Source organism: Cavia porcellus, unplaced genomic scaffold, assembly GCF_034190915.1.
Source record: "Cavia porcellus strain 051 isolate PalLab524CR breed Dunkin Hartley unplaced genomic scaffold, mCavPor4.1 scaffold_12, whole genome shotgun sequence".
NCBI lineage: Eukaryota > Metazoa > Chordata > Mammalia > Rodentia > Caviidae > Cavia > Cavia porcellus.
Genome location: NW_026947495.1, coordinates 65,824,670 through 65,843,506, shown reverse-complemented (window position 1 = coordinate 65,843,506; position 18,837 = coordinate 65,824,670). Strand labels below are relative to the sequence as shown.

The following is an 18,837-nucleotide window of genomic DNA, read 5'->3' as shown; positions in this document are numbered from 1 at the left end:
TATTTACTTCCCTCAGTGTCGGTTTCTATCTCAGTATCTTTGATTTATTTTTTTCTAACACACAGTTTAAGATAAATTTGAAACTCTTACCGAGGTCTGATATTGAATGACATATCAGCCTTTCAGAAACCTAATAGATGACAGAAATTTCATTATGCAATATACACCTAGTGATTAATTTTTGTTTTGGTCTTGAAGCACAGAAATTCACTAGCTTATTTTTGTTGTCAATATTAGCTAAGGATGGAAGCTGAGAAAATGCCCGTGTCTAAGTTAATAGTTAACACTGCAAATTCTGCTGAACCAATCACACTGCCAAGGATTAGAGAAGGATTTACTTTTAAGCTGCAACAAATACATCTTTTTCAAGAAGAGATGGGAATGCATGCTGTGGAGGTGAAGACCACGGCTTCATCTCTCATAACTCTCCATCCATCATGAGTCAGTGTGTTTCTAGTGTTCTGTTTAATTGCTTCAGTCCAAGTCCTCCGGTAGAACAGTTAGCATTTCGGTTGCAAACAGCCCAATTAAACAATACTTTTCTTTGTGTCTCCTAAATTCTCAACATTTAGCTGGTGTGAATGGGGGTTTCCTAATTTGCCTTGTTGTTTTTCTGGGTTCCAAAAACTATTAAGGATATTTGACTCTATTAAAAAATAAAAACAGCCACAAGAGGATTCCAGTTGCAGTTGTCCACCAATCAAATCTATATGGATTTGCTATACGTTATTTCAAGAAATATACAGGAATGTTTCCTAATATAATTAAGGTTCTTTAGTGTAAGTTTTACATTAAGGACAAGATTTATCATTTCAGTTGTCAAAATTTTAGTCAAGTGACAATTTCTTTGACTCTGCATTTTGTTGTTAAAATAAATAAAGCCAAAACACATTGACTACCATGTGTCACAGGCTGAATGAAAAGTGTAAATGAAGCATAGCACCAATGCAATCTCTCTGCAAGCAAAGCGATACGTACATTTTTATGAGATGTGACCAAATATATGGTGAATATTTAAATTAAAACAATTTACTACAGTAGAAAAACACATTGCCATTAATCCCCCTTGATTTATTACAGTAAAAATGCATTGCCAGTGCCCAAAATGCACTCCCTCACTTTGAACACATTTATCTCATCATTATTAGCAATACTGCTTTTACTATAACCATGTTTTTAAACATTTAAACATTTACTGTATCTATCTGTCCAAGATAAAAATTTTAAAACCTCTATAAAATTAGAGTCAACAAGTTGCTTATATAATTTAGAACTAAGAAACAAATGAACAAATTTAACCTGTTTAAGTCTTATGTATGTTTTATAGATTCTTCTGCAAGGCAGTAGGAAATGAAGCTTGTATTTGCAGTCCTTCAAGGTAGATTAGGTTACTTTTGGCTTCCTGGAAGGAAATACAGTGCTGAATGAAGCCCACGATTACTAACAGCCAAGTTCCATCTTTTAAAAGGCATTGTTTATATCTTAAGTGGTTCAGATGATAACTTTTAAAGATATTCTGGTAGCACACTTGAAACACATTTCAGAAGCATACTAGATCTTTCTTGCTTTTCCAGCAAAGAAAACTGAACATTAATAAAATATTGCAGCCTCACTTTTAAAGTGTACTGGATAACTACGCCTATGTGGCTTTTTGCCGTACGTTATCTCCACATGTTGGATAGGATACTATCCAAACTGCATTAACTGGTTCGCTTTCTTTGAAAGAGACTCTTTTGCCAATTGTGTTCCCATTGATGTTAACCAGGTTCATAGAAAGGAGAAAATAACATATCTATTTCCCTCTTTGCTTTAATTCCCGGAATAAATGAAAGTAAATCAAACTTGAGTGTGAAGATTGTTCTCTTGAATGCAGACATGATAGCACTTTCATTTTAATCACAACATTTTCATTCATGCATTTTAGGAGATTTTCTAATAGGTTAAACAAATCTTATTCCTAGTGAAGCATAAGTAAAATCACATGCCTACTTCATGTTCATGAGTCTTTGTCTTATCTCGAATTTGTGTGTAACCCTGTAACACTGCAGCAATTGATTTTCCTCGATGGGGTGATGACAATATTTGAGTATACTTTTATCATGACATCACTGAATCAACACCAGGCTAAATGATGGACAAGGTAATAAGAATAATCATTGAAGACAGAGATCTCCAAACTTCAGATTAATTTATTGCTGACTGACTCACTATATAAATACAAGGAAAGCCCCAAATCTCCTTAGGATTTTATGTGCATATTGTGTTGTTCCATGTTGTACATGTGTGATTTAATATCTACAATGAAGCAGATATGTAGAGATATCTACATATAGATACCTAAATAGATATCTGTGCAATATGATAATGAAATATGAAGTTCTGAGGCACGCTTCTGAGCTACATTTCTGACACATTAACATTACTAAATAACATAAATACCATCCATTCATCATCCTTTTAGGCATTTGTCTGTCTGTTCTGAATGTCCAGGAGGAGATGGTCCAGGAGGATGTCCCTGGGAGGAGATGACCCAGCCTGACTTTGACACTACTATGTACTAATTCTGGAAACTTTGTCTCCAGGTGGGCGTTGGGAAAAAAGCTGAAGCTGTGGCAACAGTGGTTGCTGCAGTCGATCAGGCCCGTGGGAGAGAGCCTCGAGAACCCGGGCATGTAGAAGAATCCTATGCTCAGCAGACCACTGTGGAATATGGATATAAGGAACGCATTTCCACTACAAAGGTACCTGAGCATCCCCAGCGTCCAGCCTCGGAACCCCACGTTGTCCCTAAAGCAGTCAAGCCTGTGGTGATCCAGGCTCCTTCTGAGACTCATATCAAAACTACTGATCAAATGGGAATGCAAATATCATCACAGGTGAGTGTGGCGCTGCTGGCTCCTCACCCGCTTCATGCAAACGCACCCTCAGCCGCCTCGGTTGTCTGGTGACTGTGCTACTATTGAGTTTCATTTTAATGCAGATCAAGAAAACTACAGATCTAACAACTGAAAGATTAGTCCATGTGGATAAACGTCCTCGCACAGCAAGCCCTCACTTTACCGTTTCGAAAATTACTGTTCCTAAGACAGAACATGGATATGAGGTAAGAAGCTACCTAGCAGGATAAAGAATCAGTTAGCTCACTGAGAATAAGTATCTGACATCCAATGGTATAGGGTCACTGTGTGCACCCCTTTCTAGTGATGGTTGTGTTTATGGGGACTCAGAATAACCCCATAGATGTGGTTTTCTGAAACTTGTCCAGCAGCGAGCCTAGAGCAGGTGGTGATAATCTTCCACCTGGAGGAATTAATCCATAAGCCTTTGTTTTCACGTTTCAGGGATAATTCAAACTCAGTTGTTTTGATTATTATTGTTCTGATGATTTTGTAAGAAGTGGTGTCTTACATGGTATAGTTTTCCTTATGTGGTAAGGCATTCAGAGTGACTTAACAGAACATATTTTAATAAGGCAGACACTAAGAAATCACATATTTTTATACTCAATACACAACGTCAGGAGGTGATCCCATGTGGCAAATGGATTGGATTGTGGAATCAAGCTGCCCTGCGCATATGCCTGTTCTGTTCCTTGTTATCTGTCATTAGAAGAAAATAAAAATACAAATAAAATTCGTGTAAAATTGGCAAGTTGACAGCACATAATAACTTTCAAAATTAGTCACCACTGTTTTTTCTAAGAACTATCTTAGAATCCAACCTTATAAGGCCTTTGAAGAATCAAATTTAAAGTAGATTTATTGCCTATATTTGAGATACTCTCAAATTACTGTTGAAACCAAATAACCGAGAGAGCAACAGTATAAAAACAAGAAATCTTTAAAATATTTTTCTGAATGCCTCCAATTTTGCTTTTCATATAGAATTGTGACTGAAGCCCAAATGTGAAATTTCAAAGTAGTGTTAGGTTTTACCAAATATTTTAATAAGTTCTTGATTTTGAATTCTTGCTGTTGCATTTTTAAGTGCAACATTTATCAGGATGGTTACATGAAAATTCATGATCGAGCTTTAGAAGAGCCTTGGTTCTTTATGGTAACAGCTGTAAAATAAATTCTTCTTATGACTCTTTAAAAATGATATTTTAAAATTTATTTTACAAACTAGTAGGAAGTAATTGGCTTATCTCTGACTTTTTTTTATAACTGTAAGAGTGATAAAAATAGACCACAGAGAAAACAGACTAAGCCTGAGTACAGGAATGCAAAGCACCTCTGAATGATGACCCAGGAGACAATTAAATGACTTCATTTTCCAACTCACTTCCCACTTAGGCATCCATAGCGGGAACTGCTATTGCCACATTACAAAAGGAGCTCTCAGCCACTTCTGCTCAGAAGATCACCAAGTCGGTGAAAGCTCCTACCGTGAAGCCCAGTGAGACCAGAGTCAGGGCAGAGCCCACCCCCTCACCACAGTTTCCCTTCGCTGACCTGCCAGACACTTACAAGAGTCAGGCTGGCATTGAAGTGAAAAAGGACGTAGGGGTGAGCATCACTGGCACTAGAGTCCGTGAAGAGCACTTGGAAGTCCTGCGCGGGCGTGAAACCAAGGTGGGTGGCAGGTTGCATGCTGTGTGTGGATTCCACCCCCACAGCAGAGGGGCTGGCCAGGCACATTGCCTTTTCTCTTCACTGTGTCAGACTTCATGCAATCCAGCATGCTGTGGATCAGAGGACTTTTCCTCAAAAATATTTTTTAAATAAGTTCCCAAGAGTTACGAGATTCCCCCTAATCCCTAATTTCATAGGCATTTTTGTAACATCCTTTGTAAAAATTCTAGGTAACTGAAACAGCAGGAGTGCCTGCACCTGTTGAGATTCCTGTTACTCCACCGACTTTAGTCTCGGTGAGTAAAGATGTTGATTGGGCTCCTATTCTTATCAGGTTAAATCACTTTAATATGTGTTTTCAAAGATCAGTTTCTCAAACTTCTAGGAAAATGGCATTAGTGAGTTCACAAAGAATTATGAGTAATTTTCACATCATATTCCATTTGGTAAGAAAAAGGGGAATTCTGTGTGATGAGTATCTTTCCTGTAACCAGTGGATTTAATGAGCTTTCAGCTTGTGTCAGAGGGAGCTATGGAGACATTAAGACCAAACCAGTCCTCTTTGAAATTTCTGCCTTGCCATCAGTGAAAGCATACCTAGCAAGCCTCATGGAAAGGAGACAGTGATAAGCTGTCCTTGGAAGGAGAACCCACAAGAAGGACAGATGCAGTCCAAGGGGAGATGCAAGGCAGAGCACTGTCGAATGGGTGGTGTTTGCTGCTGTACCTTCCAGCTTCCTGGGAAGTGATGGAAAGCACAGAATTTCCTGATTCTGTAATAGTAATCTAATTCCACCATTGGGCATTGGAAGTGCCTTGCATTAATTTCAAATTGGGAATATTCCAATTTCCAAATGGGTCTCTGGGCTCATCGCTCTGAAGTCCTCATTAAAAGGCATTTCGTGGCAATTAAATATACAAGTTCAAACCCCACATTTGTTACACCACATAGAAACGACTCATGAATATGCACACATGTGATTAATTCTTTTTTCTTCTCCCTTTAGGGCTTAAAAAATGTAACTGTCATAGAAGGTGAATCTGTCACCTTGGAGTGCCACATCTCTGGATACCCATCCCCCAAAGTGACATGGTACAGAGAAGACTACCAAATCGAAAGTTCCATTGATTTCCAGATAACCTTCCAGAGTGGAATCGCTCGCCTTATGATTCGCGAAGCCTTCGCGGAAGACAGTGGGCGATTCACTTGCAGCGCTGTGAATGAAGCTGGAACCGTTAGCACATCCTGCTACCTGGCAGTCCAGGGTCAGTGGCTGTCCTTACACCGTGCTCCTTTCCCCAGTACAGATTCTGCACACCTAACGAAAGCATCACGCTTTGGAAGTAGGGGCAGGCTGTGGGGTCCACTTAACTGACAGCGCTAAGCACTGTCACTCATGACGGGTCACTCACAGAACACATTAAATGGCTCACTTCAATGAGACATTTTTGTCTTCTAGTGTCAGAAGAGTTTGAAAAGGAAACAACTGTGGCCGAGAAGTATACCACAGAAGAAAAACGGTAAGACATGCTTCTGCCGGCTAGCTGCTTTTCTAGTGCAGCTTTGATGTTCATCCCTCGTACTCGCTAAGTTGCAAACCATAAGCTAACACAAAGGGAACTCTCTTTCCAGCTTTGTTGAGTCGAGAGATGTGGTCATGACTGACACCAGCATCACAGAGGAGCAAGCGGGGCCTGGGGAACCTGCTGCACCTTTCTTCATTATGAAGCCAGTGGCGCAGAGGCTCATGGAAGGTGGCAGTGTTGTGTTTGAATGCCAGGTTGGTGGCAACCCAAAGCCCCATGTCTACTGGAAAAAATCCGGCGTTCCTCTCACCACTGGATACAGGTATTTTGATGGCTGAATGATGAAGTTCTCAGAGATTTGTGTCCTGTGTGTACACAACCTAGAAAAAAGTAGCATGTCTTATCCCATCAATTCTGGGAGGCAGGCTCTTTTACTATGGAGCCTTCAGAGCTGTTCTGAGGTCTTTCCACATTTTCACACTAATTTTTACATGGAAATAAAGCTATTTGATAAAAGTGGATGGAAGCTGCATTTCTGTATATTCTAGTTTATTTGCCAAAGAAAGTGATGAAATTGAGGATTTTGTTCACATACCAACATACTCTTCCAAAAAGAATTTGAGACAACTTTCAATAAAAATATTTAATATTAGTTAATAAAAATAAGGATTAGGTAATGAAGAAGAAAGCTATAAAAATCTATGCTAATAAATTTATTGCAACTGAGTGTGAAATTTAATTCTGAATTCCTGTAATTTTCCTTTAAGTCACAAAAGGCCAACTTGATAACTAAAGGTATAGGTGTCTTAATTTAATAAGAAGAAATATGATTTTCCAGAGACTTGTACTAGAATATTTAAAGAAACATTTAGTGTCAATTATTCATTTGATCCTCAACTGAAATGTGAACAAAATAATGAACAAAGAGAAAATACCTGTTTTTTAAAATGATCTCATTTGCTAACATAAATGTTGAAACCACTTATTTTCATATGTGGTAATAGAATCTTATTTTATTATTTATTTAAAGAATATTACAACATACCGAAGTATTCCTTAAAATAACAATTTAAATTTGTTTTTCCATCATTTCTTGTAGCCATACATTTTCTCAATTTTTAGCCATTTTATAATTAGAACATATGATAGGATTTAGATATGTATTTGAGTCTTATACCATAGATCCAATTGTCAAAAAATTCTAGTCTTTTACTCATGAAAAGTTATTTATGAATGATATTATTTATTTTCATAAAGATACAAAGTGAGTTACAACAAGCAAACTGGTGAATGCAGACTGGTGATTTCCATGACTTTTGCCGACGACGCGGGAGAGTACACTATCGTTATTCGTAATAAGCATGGAGAAATTTCTGCATCCGCCTCCTTACTTGAAGAAGGTACGTGCATCTCCAATTCTATGTGCATTATAAAAGTGAAATACAGTGACGCCTGTGCCTTGCGCTGGCCAAGGGTCCCGCACACCAGCCCCATCCTGAAACAGTGGTAACCTCGTGAGCGTGTTGCCTCTTTAAAAGAACCACAGCTCCCGGCTCCAATGTATCATTGCCAGGCAAGCATGTACTTAGCTCAGTGTTGCTAAAGCTATTGACATTTTAAAGATAAGCAAGAACTTAAGATTTTTAATATTCATAGTTTTTTTTTTCAGAAAAGCGATTACATTCATGCATAATACAATGTATCAATAAGTGGCCATTAACTCTACTGACTGCTCACATTTATGGTGGATCATCCAGTCTGTCTTGTTTGATCTGCTCCATTCGCTTAGAGGAAGTTTCCTTATTTCCCCCATTCAACAGCTAAAACACGCAAGACTCAGGCAGGTAGAGGAATATAATTACTACACAGCAAATTAGAAAGACCTGTAGGGTAGATTCCAAATTGGTATAGATATAAAATTCTGTTCATAAACAGTTTGACTTGTTAGTGTAAATTTAGTTTCAAAATTCAAGCTAACATTTGCTGAGTAATTTCAAAGTAGAAATTTAGAAAATCTGGCCTTTTATTATCAATTTTCCCTAGCAAGTGACCTGCCTGAATGAAGAAGGCCATAAATGCTTTTTAGTAAGAACAACAAAAGTTAACATATGCTCTTAACTCCTAGCTGATTACGAGTCACTGATGAGGTCCCAGCAAGAAATGCTTTACCAGACACAAACGACTGCATTTGTTCAAGAACCCAAAGTTGGAGAAATAGCACCTGGGTTTGCATATTCTGAGTATGAAAAAGAGTATGAAAAAGAACAGGCCTTAATCAGGAAGAAAATGGCCAAAGATACTGTAATGGTCAGAACTTTTGTAGAAGACCAGGTAAGTATAACCACAAAAACTTAATCCATTTCATAAATCACACTTACCTCCTACAGTACCTGTTTTTGTTCACTTGTCTGATATTTTAATTTTCAAGTGATGGGGTCAAGGTTAGGCAACTATTTGTAGGGTTAAGTTCACTGTTGACCAGTTTCCTTAATTTTCATGATATATTATACCTGAAACTTGAGAAATAGGAATTACATTTATGCCATGAAATATCACTTTAAGAATAGAGATTGCATATACTGAGAAAACAATAGATGTCAGCACAGCAAGATCTTTCATCTGTATGATGAACATCACCAAAAAAGCCTCTATACAAACACCTTTTTATATAAGATACTACAGCATCACTAGCAAAGATGACTGTTAAGCAGATTCAAAACCAAATCAGAACAAACAAAAATGCATTCTGGAATCTTCTTCCACTTAGAAAGTTCAGTCAGCCCCTCTGAAACTAATACACATACTTAAAGAGTTTCTAACAATGGAGATAAAGATTTTTAACAAACCATCTTTTTGCTGCATAGGAATTCCATATTTCTTCTTTCGAAGAGAGGCTTATTAAAGAAATTGAATATAGAATAATAAAAACTACCTTAGAAGAACTTCTTGAAGAAGATGGAGAAGAAAGAATGGCAATTGACGTTTCTGAATCTGAGGCAATTGAATCAGGATTTGAGTTAAGAATCAAGAATTATAGAATTCTTGAGGGGATGGGTGTCACTTTTCATTGCAAGATGTCTGGATATCCATTACCCAAGGTAAAATATAAACATGTATCATACCATAATACAGAGACACATAATTTACACTACAACTGATTTATTCAAACTTTATTCACACACGTGTGATGTTTTTTGCAGATCGCATGGTACAAAGATGGCAAGCGCATCAAACATGGAGAAAGATACCAAATGGACTTTCTACAGGACGGCAGAGCTAGTCTGCGTATACCTGTAGTTCTTCCTGAAGATGAAGGAATCTACACTGCATTTGCCAGCAACATTAAAGGAAATGCAATTTGCTCTGGGAAACTGTATGTAGAGCCTGCTGCACCACTTGGAGCCCCAACTTACATACCCACACCAGAACCAGTGAGCAGAATCAGGTAAGACTTGTAATAATTTGAGATTTTTAAGTACTTAAATTATATTAAAACAGCAAACGTCCTAGTAGAAAATTGCTGCTGTATAGAAAAACAAACAAATGAAAATATAAGAGCCAAAGTATCACAGAAATGTATCTTGGGCATTACCAATGTTGGCCAAAATTTTTTATTTCTTGGCCTTATCTAAAATGAGCGAAGAGAGTTCATCAGTGCAGTGTTAACCCTAACACAGTAATGGCTCTTGTGTATTTGCCTGTGATCTTTGTGGACATTAACCTTAATTTATACAATAACAGAGGAATTATTGGTGCTGCTTTGGAAATGAAAACACTGATGCTTTGAGAATCTATGACATTTGCCTTAGTGCACTTCCAGCACGGAAGTGGTGGTGCCAGAATTCTAAATCAAGGCAGATCTGGCTGCAATATATGGATAGGGTTTTATTTTTTTTTTAATCAGTACCAGGGATCGAACTCACGACTGCCTGCTTGCAAGGCAGGCACTTATGCCACTGAGCTAAATCCCCAGCCCGATAGGGTTTCATTTTATTTCCAAATATAATTTCAATGTTTTTACTCCTTGCAGGTAAAAGTATATTTTTCTCATGAGTACTGTACATTCATTGAATAACTTAATCAACCAATACTTATTAAAATACTTTGGTAGTAAAACCAAGAAGGCACGGTGGGGTACAGTGTTAAGGATTGTTTCCAGGTCTTGAGCCTCAGAGTCTGAATGTGTTAAATGGCCAGGATTGAGAATAGAAGACTACAATAGCTTTGGAGACAAAATTAAATTATATTCATTTTAGTTCTTAGTGAATATGCAATGTTTTCTAAAATGTATAATAATTCTAAAATAAGACATAAAGAGGTTTCTTTTGGTGGGTATTGTGTACTCATGGAAATACTCTGTTTTGCTTTTGATTTTTAGGTCTGTGTCTCCTCGTTCAGTGAGCAGGTCTCCCATACGAATGTCCCCAGCACAAATGTCCCCAGCAAGAATGTCCCCAGCACGGATGTCCCCAGCACGGATGTCTCCTGCACGGATGTCCCCTGGACGTAGGCTGGAAGAAACAGATGAATCACAACTTGAGAGACTGTATAAACCAGTCTTCGTATTAAAACCTGCTTCTTTCAAATGTTTAGAAGGACAGACTGCCAGATTTGACTTAAAGGTTGTGGGTAGACCTATGCCAGAAACATTCTGGTTTCACAATGGTAAGTGTAATAAGCTTCTTTGCTTATGAGCCATTAAACATAAAACAAGCTTATGTGTATATCCAACGGTATAATGTAACTACTTTAAATCTGGTGGTTTTTTTTTTTTTTGCTCTTATTTTTTGACAGGCCAACAAATTGTCAATGACTATACCCACAAAGTAGTCATTAAAGAAGATGGAACCCAATCCCTGATTATTATCCCTGCAACACCCAGTGATTCTGGGGAGTGGACTGTGGTTGCCCAAAATAGAGCAGGCAAATCTTCAATTTCAGTGACATTAACTGTGGAAGGTAAAATAAAGCAGAAATAGAATTCCTTATCACTTGGAGAACTTCTAGGTAAGTATTTTCATCCCTACTCACTCTAAATCATGACTTCTCTCTCTCTCTCAGCTGCGGAACATCAGATAAAACCAGCATTTGTGGAAAAACTAAGAAATCTCAACATAAAGGAAGGTTCCCGACTTGAAATGAAAGTCAGAGCTACGGGTAACCCTAACCCTGACATCGTGTGGTTAAAAAACAGTGACATCATTGTTCCTCATAAATACCCAAGAATCAGGTAGGTTTGTCTGGTAATCATAAAACTAAGCTTATTACATAGCTATAAGAATCAAGGAAGAAATGTTACTTCTATATTGAGGGTTTTTTTTTTTTCACTTTTTATAGGATTGAAGGAACCAAGGGAGAAGCTTTCCTTAAAATTGATTCCACTGCCAGCCAAGACTCTGCCTGGTACACTGCGACTGCTATTAATAAGGCTGGCCGAGACACCACAAGGTGCAAAGTCAATGTCGAAGTGGAGTTTGCAGAGCCTGAACCAGAGAGAAGGTTAATCATCCCACGAGGCACATACAGAGCAAAGGAGATTGCAGCCCCAGAACTGGAGCCCCTCCATTTGCGATATGGGCAAGAACAGTGGGAAGAGGGTGACCTTTATGACAAGGAGAAACAACAGAAACCATTTTTCAAGAAAAAACTCACTTCCTTAAGGCTGAAGCGCTTTGGGCCTGCCCATTTTGAGTGCAGGCTCACACCTATTGGTGACCCAACGATGGTCGTAGAGTGGCTTCATGATGGCAAGCCACTGGAAGCAGCCAACAGGCTCCGAATGATCAATGAGTTTGGATACTGCAGCCTTGATTATGCAGCTGCATACTCCAGAGATAGTGGTGTCATTACTTGCAGGGCCACTAACAAATATGGAACAGATCATACATCCGCTACCCTTATTGTCAAAGATGAGAAAAGTCTTGTGGAAGAATCTCAACTGCCTGAGGGGAGGAAAGGCTTACAGAGAATTGAAGAATTAGAGAGGATGGCTCATGAAGGGGCACTTACAGGTGTCACAACAGATCAGAAAGAAAAACAAAAGCCAGACATCGTTTTGTTTCCAGAGCCAGTAAGAGTCCTGGAAGGGGAGACAGCTAGATTCCGCTGCCGAGTGACAGGCTACCCGCAGCCCAAGGTCAATTGGTACCTCAATGGTCAGCTCATCCGAAAAAGCAAAAGATTCAGAGTCCGCTACGATGGCATCCACTATCTGGACATCGTGGACTGCAAGTCCTACGATACTGGGGAAGTCAAGGTCACCGCAGAAAACCCCGAAGGTGTGATAGAACATAAAGTGAAACTTGAGATCCAACAGAGGGAAGATTTCAGGTCTGTCCTTAGGCGAGCTCCCGAACCGAAGCCTGAGTTTCACGTACATGAACCAGGAAAACTTCAGTTTGAAGTGCAAAAGGTGGATAGGCCTGTTGACACTACCGAAACCAAGGAAATTGTGAAGCTGAAAAGGGCTGAAAGAATTACACATGAAAAAGTGTCTGAAGAATCAGAGGAGCTGCGTAGTAAATTCAAACGCAGAACGGAAGAGGGCTATTATGAGGCCATCACTGCAGTGGAGCTCAAGTCCCGGAAGAAAGATGAGTCCTATGAAGAGCTCCTGAGGAAGACCAAAGATGAACTTCTGCACTGGACCAAAGAGCTAACTGAAGAGGAAAAGAAGGCCCTTGCAGAAGAAGGCAAAATCACTATTCCCACTTTTAAACCTGATAAAATCGAACTTAGTCCCAGTATGGAGGCACCCAAAATCTTCGAAAGAATCCAAAGCCAAACAGTAGGGCTGGGATCCGATGCACACTTCAGGGTCCGAGTTGTGGGGAAACCAGATCCTGAATGTGAATGGTACAAAAACGGTGTCAAAATCGAGCGGTCCGACCGAATCTACTGGTACTGGCCAGAAGATAATGTTTGCGAGTTGGTTATAAGGGATGTGACTGCTGACGACTCCTCTAGCATCATGGTAAAAGCCATCAATATAGCAGGGGAAACCTCCAGTCATGCATTCTTACTTGTCCAAGGTAATTTCAAAGTCTTGATGGGCCTGTCTCTATCTGTCTATGAATATCCATTAGTTATTTTTGTTTTAAGTTTCGTCCCCCCATTATTCATTTCTCCATTATTCAAGTTGGGAGTTTAATTTAATACAACGTGCTTTTTCTTATAGCCAAGCAATTGATCACTTTCACACAAGAATTACAAGATGTTGTTGCTAAGGAAAAGGACACCATGGCAACCTTTGAATGTGAAACTTCAGAGCCATTTATCAAAGTGAAATGGTATAAAGATGGCATAGAGATTCATACGGGAGATAAATATAGGATGCACTCTGACAGGAAGGTTCACTTCCTCTCTGTGCTGACCATCGATTCGTCTGATGCTGAAGACTACAGCTGTGTGCTTGTGGAAGACGAAAATATCAAAACAACAGCTAAACTTATTGTTGAAGGTAGAAAATAATGATTTTACCATTTGCTTCAGCGTGAAAGCTACCTTATTCTGTGATAATATTAGCTATGCAATTTCCCTTTCACAAAAAGAATTCTTTGAGAATTACGTGTGGAATTTTAACAATTTGGATTTCTTGAAAAGCAATAATATTCTAATGCCTCGCTATCGGGTTCTGTTGTAGATCCCGATCTCCCAAATGAGTGTACGGCAGAAGTTAAATAAAAAGAGATGAATTGTATGATTTATAGGGCTCCAGGAGGGTCAAAACCCTTTAATTAAGCTCGAGGCTTCGAGGGTAAAGAAAAAGGATTCTCTGGGTCGGTCCACTTATATTAGGACCAGGGACAAAGGGCGGAGAAACTGAGGAAAGTGCAGGCAATGAGCAGGACCTTGGGAGTCACTTCAAGGATGTCTCCAAGTAATGAATCAAGTCCATTCAGTAGCACTGTCTTATCATGAAGACATGGTAGAAGTGAGACTGTAGGAGTAATCTTTGCAGCTGCAAGTCTTTACCTCTTAATTGGGGTTGGAGCCAGAGTGTCCGCAGCTGTGGCCTTATCTTGTCCTTTGAGGTATCTCTGGCCTCACATGCCACTACAGGCCTCAGCCAGGACCAGTGCTTCATAGAGGTTCACTTACTATGAATCAGCTCCCGTTGCCAGGCAAGGGGCCTAGGCCTAGGACAGACTCACGGATAAACATACAAAGCTAATTAGTAAAATTTAAATCCTACTCAGAGCTGCTTCGTGATGGCTTCAGTGTGAAAGAGCTGCTTCTCCAATACCTTGCTTTAAAGTTTTTATTCAATTATAGCTCCCTACTTTCAAAAATGACTTAAAACTTAAAATAACTCCTTTTTATTGAAAATTTCTCAGTCTACTAATGCCTAAATAAATATTCCTGGTAGTATGTGGAAGAAAGGCATTCTGTAAGACATCATTTCTCTCCTAGTTCTATACGCACAACTCTCCCAAGGAATTAATGAATCATTATCTTATACTTCAGGTGCTGTTGTTGAGTTTGTGAAAGAACTTCAGGACATAGAAGTACCAGAATCATTTTCAGGAGAGTTAGAGTGCATTGTATCCCCAGAAAATATTGAAGGCAAATGGTATCATAATGATGTGGAGCTTAAATCCAATGGCAAATATTCAATTACATCTCGCCGTGGACGTCAAAATCTTACAGTCAAAGATGTAACAAAAGAAGATCAGGGAGAATACAGCTTCGTTGTCGATGGGAAAAAGACAACTTGTAAACTTAAGATGAGACGTAAGTCTTTCCATTCCTGTCAGGCTGCAGTGAATAAGCACCTTTATGGTTTATCGATAAAAAATGATCATACCTGCCTCTTTCTCTCCCTATATCTCAGCCCGTCCCATTGCAATTCTACAAGGACTTAGTGATCAAAAAGTCTGTGAAGGAGACATTGTTCAGCTCGAAGTTAAAGTCTCCTTAGAAAATGTGGAAGGTGTCTGGATGAAAGATGGCCAAGAAGTACAGCCTGGCGACAGGGTTCACATCGTGATAGACAAACAATCCCACATGCTACTTATCGAAGACATGACCAAGGAAGATGCTGGAATTTATTCCTTCACCATCCCAGCCCTTGGTCTCTCCACCAGTGGGCGTGTCTCCGTCTATAGTGAGTGTTACAGACATACATTTATATTTGGCTTGCCAAGTGAGGTAGAGAACTTTAACAAACAGGCATTTTCAACAAAATGCATAGTCATAATTTTGTTGTTTATGTCTATTTTTTGCAGGTGTTGATGTGATAACCCCTCTAAAAGATGTCAGTGTGATTGAGGGTACCAAGGCTGTGCTCGAATGTAAGGTCTCAGTCCCTGATGTGACTTCTGTTAAATGGTACCTAAATGATGAACAAATCAAGCCTGATGACCGCGTACAAGCCATTGTCAAAGGCACTAAGCAGAGGCTTGTGATTAACCGAACGCATGCTTCCGATGAGGGTCCTTACAAGCTGATGGTTGGCAGAGTTGAAACCAGCTGTGATCTCTCTGTAGAAAGTAAAGACTATTCCATTAAACTAATGATTATTTTAAGCATTTTAAACATCCATTTTCCCAGTATAACCGTAACCAATCAATTATTTTGTTTCCCCAGAAATTAAAATCATCAGAGGTCTTCGGGACATTACCTGTACAGAAACCCAAAATGTGGTCTTCGAGGTTGAACTGTCCCACTCAGGAATTGATGTCGTATGGAATTTTAAGGACAATGAAATCAAACCCAGTTCTAAATATAAAATTGAAGCCCATGGGAAAATATACAAGTTGACAGTTTTAAATATGATGAAAGATGATGAAGGGGAATACACGTTTTATGCTGGAGAAAACAGGACAGCTGGAAAACTGACCGTGGCAGGTTGGTACACCCATAATTTAACTTAAATTCTTATGTGGGGTGGTGGTTTTAATTTTTCTGTTTTCCACTTCCATTCCTCTGTTTATGCTGATTTGTGAGTCAGGGGTACCCTCCGAGCTCTAAGGCCATCTCTTCCATGTGGCCCTCTTCAGTCTCTCCAGGTTTCCAACCCCAGAGTCACCTTATCTGGGCTTTAGTGTGGACTTGTTTTTTTCCCTGTTTTTACTTCCCACTGTAAACTCTTCTCTTTCTGTTCAATCCCCATTAAAGATGATCAATAAATGATGGCTGAACTGAGCTTTCTTTAAGTTTTGTTTTACTGAAAAGATTTATTTTTTAAGCATTTTTGCTTCTTTAAACTTCGCTTCTTTTATATCTTTCATACTTTTAAGTGAGCCCAGTAAACATTTTGAGTATAACTTAATAATTTGTGTATTTTTTTTCTTATGGCATGAGGTAGAAATAACACCATTTCCAGTCAGCAGAAATTCTTAGCTTTAAAGTGAAGAGTTAAAAATGTAAAGCAGTTATCAACAAAAACTAGAAGTCAACATTAATTTTTTCAGTTGGTTGCAATTTAAGCATAGAGAGATCAAGATATTACATTCAGATTAAACTGTACTGTCTATGACATCTGATATACCCATCAGTCATATGAGAAAGTATTTTACTTGGTTTATTTGGTCTGAAAGTTTTCTGGTTTATACTTTACATTATAAGATTTTCTCAGAAATTTGACTCTAAAAAGACTTGCAAAAATAAATCTCAGGTCTTGTACTTTGGTAAGTTTAATATGAATTACATATGCAAAAGCAAGAAGGAAATATGAGTGCCTATGTGACTTTACTCAATATTTAAAAAGTACCTACCATCAACCACACACTGCTAGCAACTCCAGACATGAAACTCCAGAAATGTACTTAGGTACAAGAAAATAAATTTCTTGCAGAATTCAAAATTTAGGAAGAAACAGATACACAGGCAACTAAATTGTTAAAACAGTTATTTCTTCACATGGATGTTGGGAGTGGGGACAACAGAGGAAAATTTTATGGAAAACGTGATATTTTAACAACACAGGAAACATATTTTCCATTTCTTATAGAAATATGACTGACTTGGAAATTTTTGTCTAAAAGATCTTTTCACAGTCAAGTATCTGACGTATTCCCAGGAAATCTTAAAGAGGAGATATTGAGTGAAAGGCCATCTGTGTGGCATGCTCTGCCTTGTGCTTCTCAGAATTCTGTATTCAGAATTCTGTTGCTTTTCCTTTGCAAAACGATTCTAGTATCATCTGTGGTTATTAGTTATGTGTATCTAGAATAAGAGATTTGTGTATAGGGTTTGTGTTAAAACTATTATCAGATTATTAAACAGTGCTCAAAACCATGTTTTTAAATGTAATATTTGATACCACCCAAAGATTTCTTCATTCTGTAAATATTTGGAAGGACTCACACATGTGCTTGCCTTGCTCTAAAGGGGGCGCCATCTCCAAGCCACTCACAGATCATACGGTGGCCGAATCCCAGGAAGCTGTGTTTGAATGTGAAGTTGCCAACCCGGATTCCGAAGGCGAATGGCTGAAGGATGGCAAACGCCTCCCGCTGAGTAACAACATCAGAAGTGAATCTGATGGCCACAAAAGGAGACTTATCATTGTGGCCTCCAAACTAGATGACATTGGCGAATACACCTTCAAGGTGGCCACTTCCAAGACATCCGCCAAACTCAAAGTTGAAGGTCAGTGTTGCAAAAACAGACTTGTCCTTTCCAAATTAGCGGTTATCAAATGATATGATCGTTTTTGATTCCACACATCTTTATTTCACAAAATCTTAATTTGCTAACCTTTCCTTCTGAGCAACATCGCATGAGACCCAATGTTGTTTATCAGATGTTTATGTGATGAAGCCATTTCTCAGTTTCTGTGAAACAACTAAATCAAACACCTTCATTCTCCAGTCCTCTTTACTTTTCTCCAATCATCTGCTAACCTATTAAGGTATGAATGTGCAAACTTGATCCCAGTCAAGCTCAGAAAAGTTGCTGCACAATGTCCATGTCTAACTGAATCCCAGGTTCCCCGAATCATCACAAGATGCCTTTTAAAACAACAAAAACTACAAAATTCTTGATAACCATTGTTTTACAAGACAACTGGGCAATGGTCTTGCTAAGGAATTGTTTTCCTTGGTAGTCATCATCAGTATTCTAAACCAATCATTAATTCCACTTCAGCTGTCAAAATTAAGAAGACGCTGAAGAACCTCACAGTGACAGAGACACAGGACGCTGTTTTCAGTGTCGAGCTTACACACCCGAACGTCAAAGGCGTCCAGTGGCTCAAAAATGGGGTTGCGCTAGAATCCAATGACAAATACGATATCTCAGTCAAAGGCACTACGTACTCTCTGAGGATTAAAAACTGTGCCATCGTGGATGAGTCTGTGTATGGATTCAGGCTTGGAAGACTGGGAGCCAGTGCCAGGCTACATGTTGAGAGTAAGTTGACTAAAAACATCTTTACAAGTCGCCAACCATAATTACCTTTCAATTAGTTATTTTCCTGAATGTCTCCAACTTTTTTCATCAGCCATCAAGATCATCAAGAAGCCAAAGGATGTGACAGCCTTGGAAAATGCCACTGTTGCCTTTGAAGTCAGTGTTTCCCATGACACAGTTCCAGTCAAATGGTTCCATAAGAATGTGGAGATTAAGCCAAGTGATAAGCACAGACTGGTCTCAGAGAGGAAAGTCCATAAGCTGATGCTGCAGAATATTTCTCCCACAGATGCTGGGGAATACACAGCTGTGGTGGGACAACTGGAGTGCAAAGCCAAGCTATTTGTGGAGAGTGAGTATCAGGCAATCCTAGGGCATT

General features: G+C 38.9%; 1 protein-coding gene across 2 annotated transcripts in view; it reads left to right on the top strand.

The window, feature by feature from the left end:
• Ttn (titin) overlaps positions 1-18,837 on the top strand; it is a 267,085-nt gene that overhangs the window by 18,026 nt on the left and 230,222 nt on the right. For both annotated transcript variants that reach the window (XM_063259376.1, XM_063259377.1), the window contains exons 14-36: positions 2,583-2,876; positions 2,981-3,103; positions 4,296-4,574; positions 4,805-4,870; positions 5,582-5,840; positions 6,035-6,095; positions 6,208-6,423; positions 7,359-7,501; positions 8,227-8,432; positions 8,966-9,199; positions 9,302-9,546; positions 10,480-10,766; positions 10,896-11,060; positions 11,163-11,331; positions 11,439-13,132; positions 13,279-13,560; positions 14,568-14,834; positions 14,935-15,207; positions 15,329-15,592; positions 15,690-15,950; positions 17,436-17,696; positions 18,195-18,458; positions 18,550-18,810. In XM_063259376.1, coding sequence (XP_063115446.1) covers positions 2,583-2,876; positions 2,981-3,103; positions 4,296-4,574; positions 4,805-4,870; positions 5,582-5,840; positions 6,035-6,095; positions 6,208-6,423; positions 7,359-7,501; positions 8,227-8,432; positions 8,966-9,199; positions 9,302-9,546; positions 10,480-10,766; positions 10,896-11,060; positions 11,163-11,331; positions 11,439-13,132; positions 13,279-13,560; positions 14,568-14,834; positions 14,935-15,207; positions 15,329-15,592; positions 15,690-15,950; positions 17,436-17,696; positions 18,195-18,458; positions 18,550-18,810 — 6,574 coding nt within the window. The remainder of the gene's footprint in view (positions 1-2,582; positions 2,877-2,980; positions 3,104-4,295; positions 4,575-4,804; positions 4,871-5,581; positions 5,841-6,034; positions 6,096-6,207; positions 6,424-7,358; positions 7,502-8,226; positions 8,433-8,965; positions 9,200-9,301; positions 9,547-10,479; positions 10,767-10,895; positions 11,061-11,162; positions 11,332-11,438; positions 13,133-13,278; positions 13,561-14,567; positions 14,835-14,934; positions 15,208-15,328; positions 15,593-15,689; positions 15,951-17,435; positions 17,697-18,194; positions 18,459-18,549; positions 18,811-18,837) is intronic.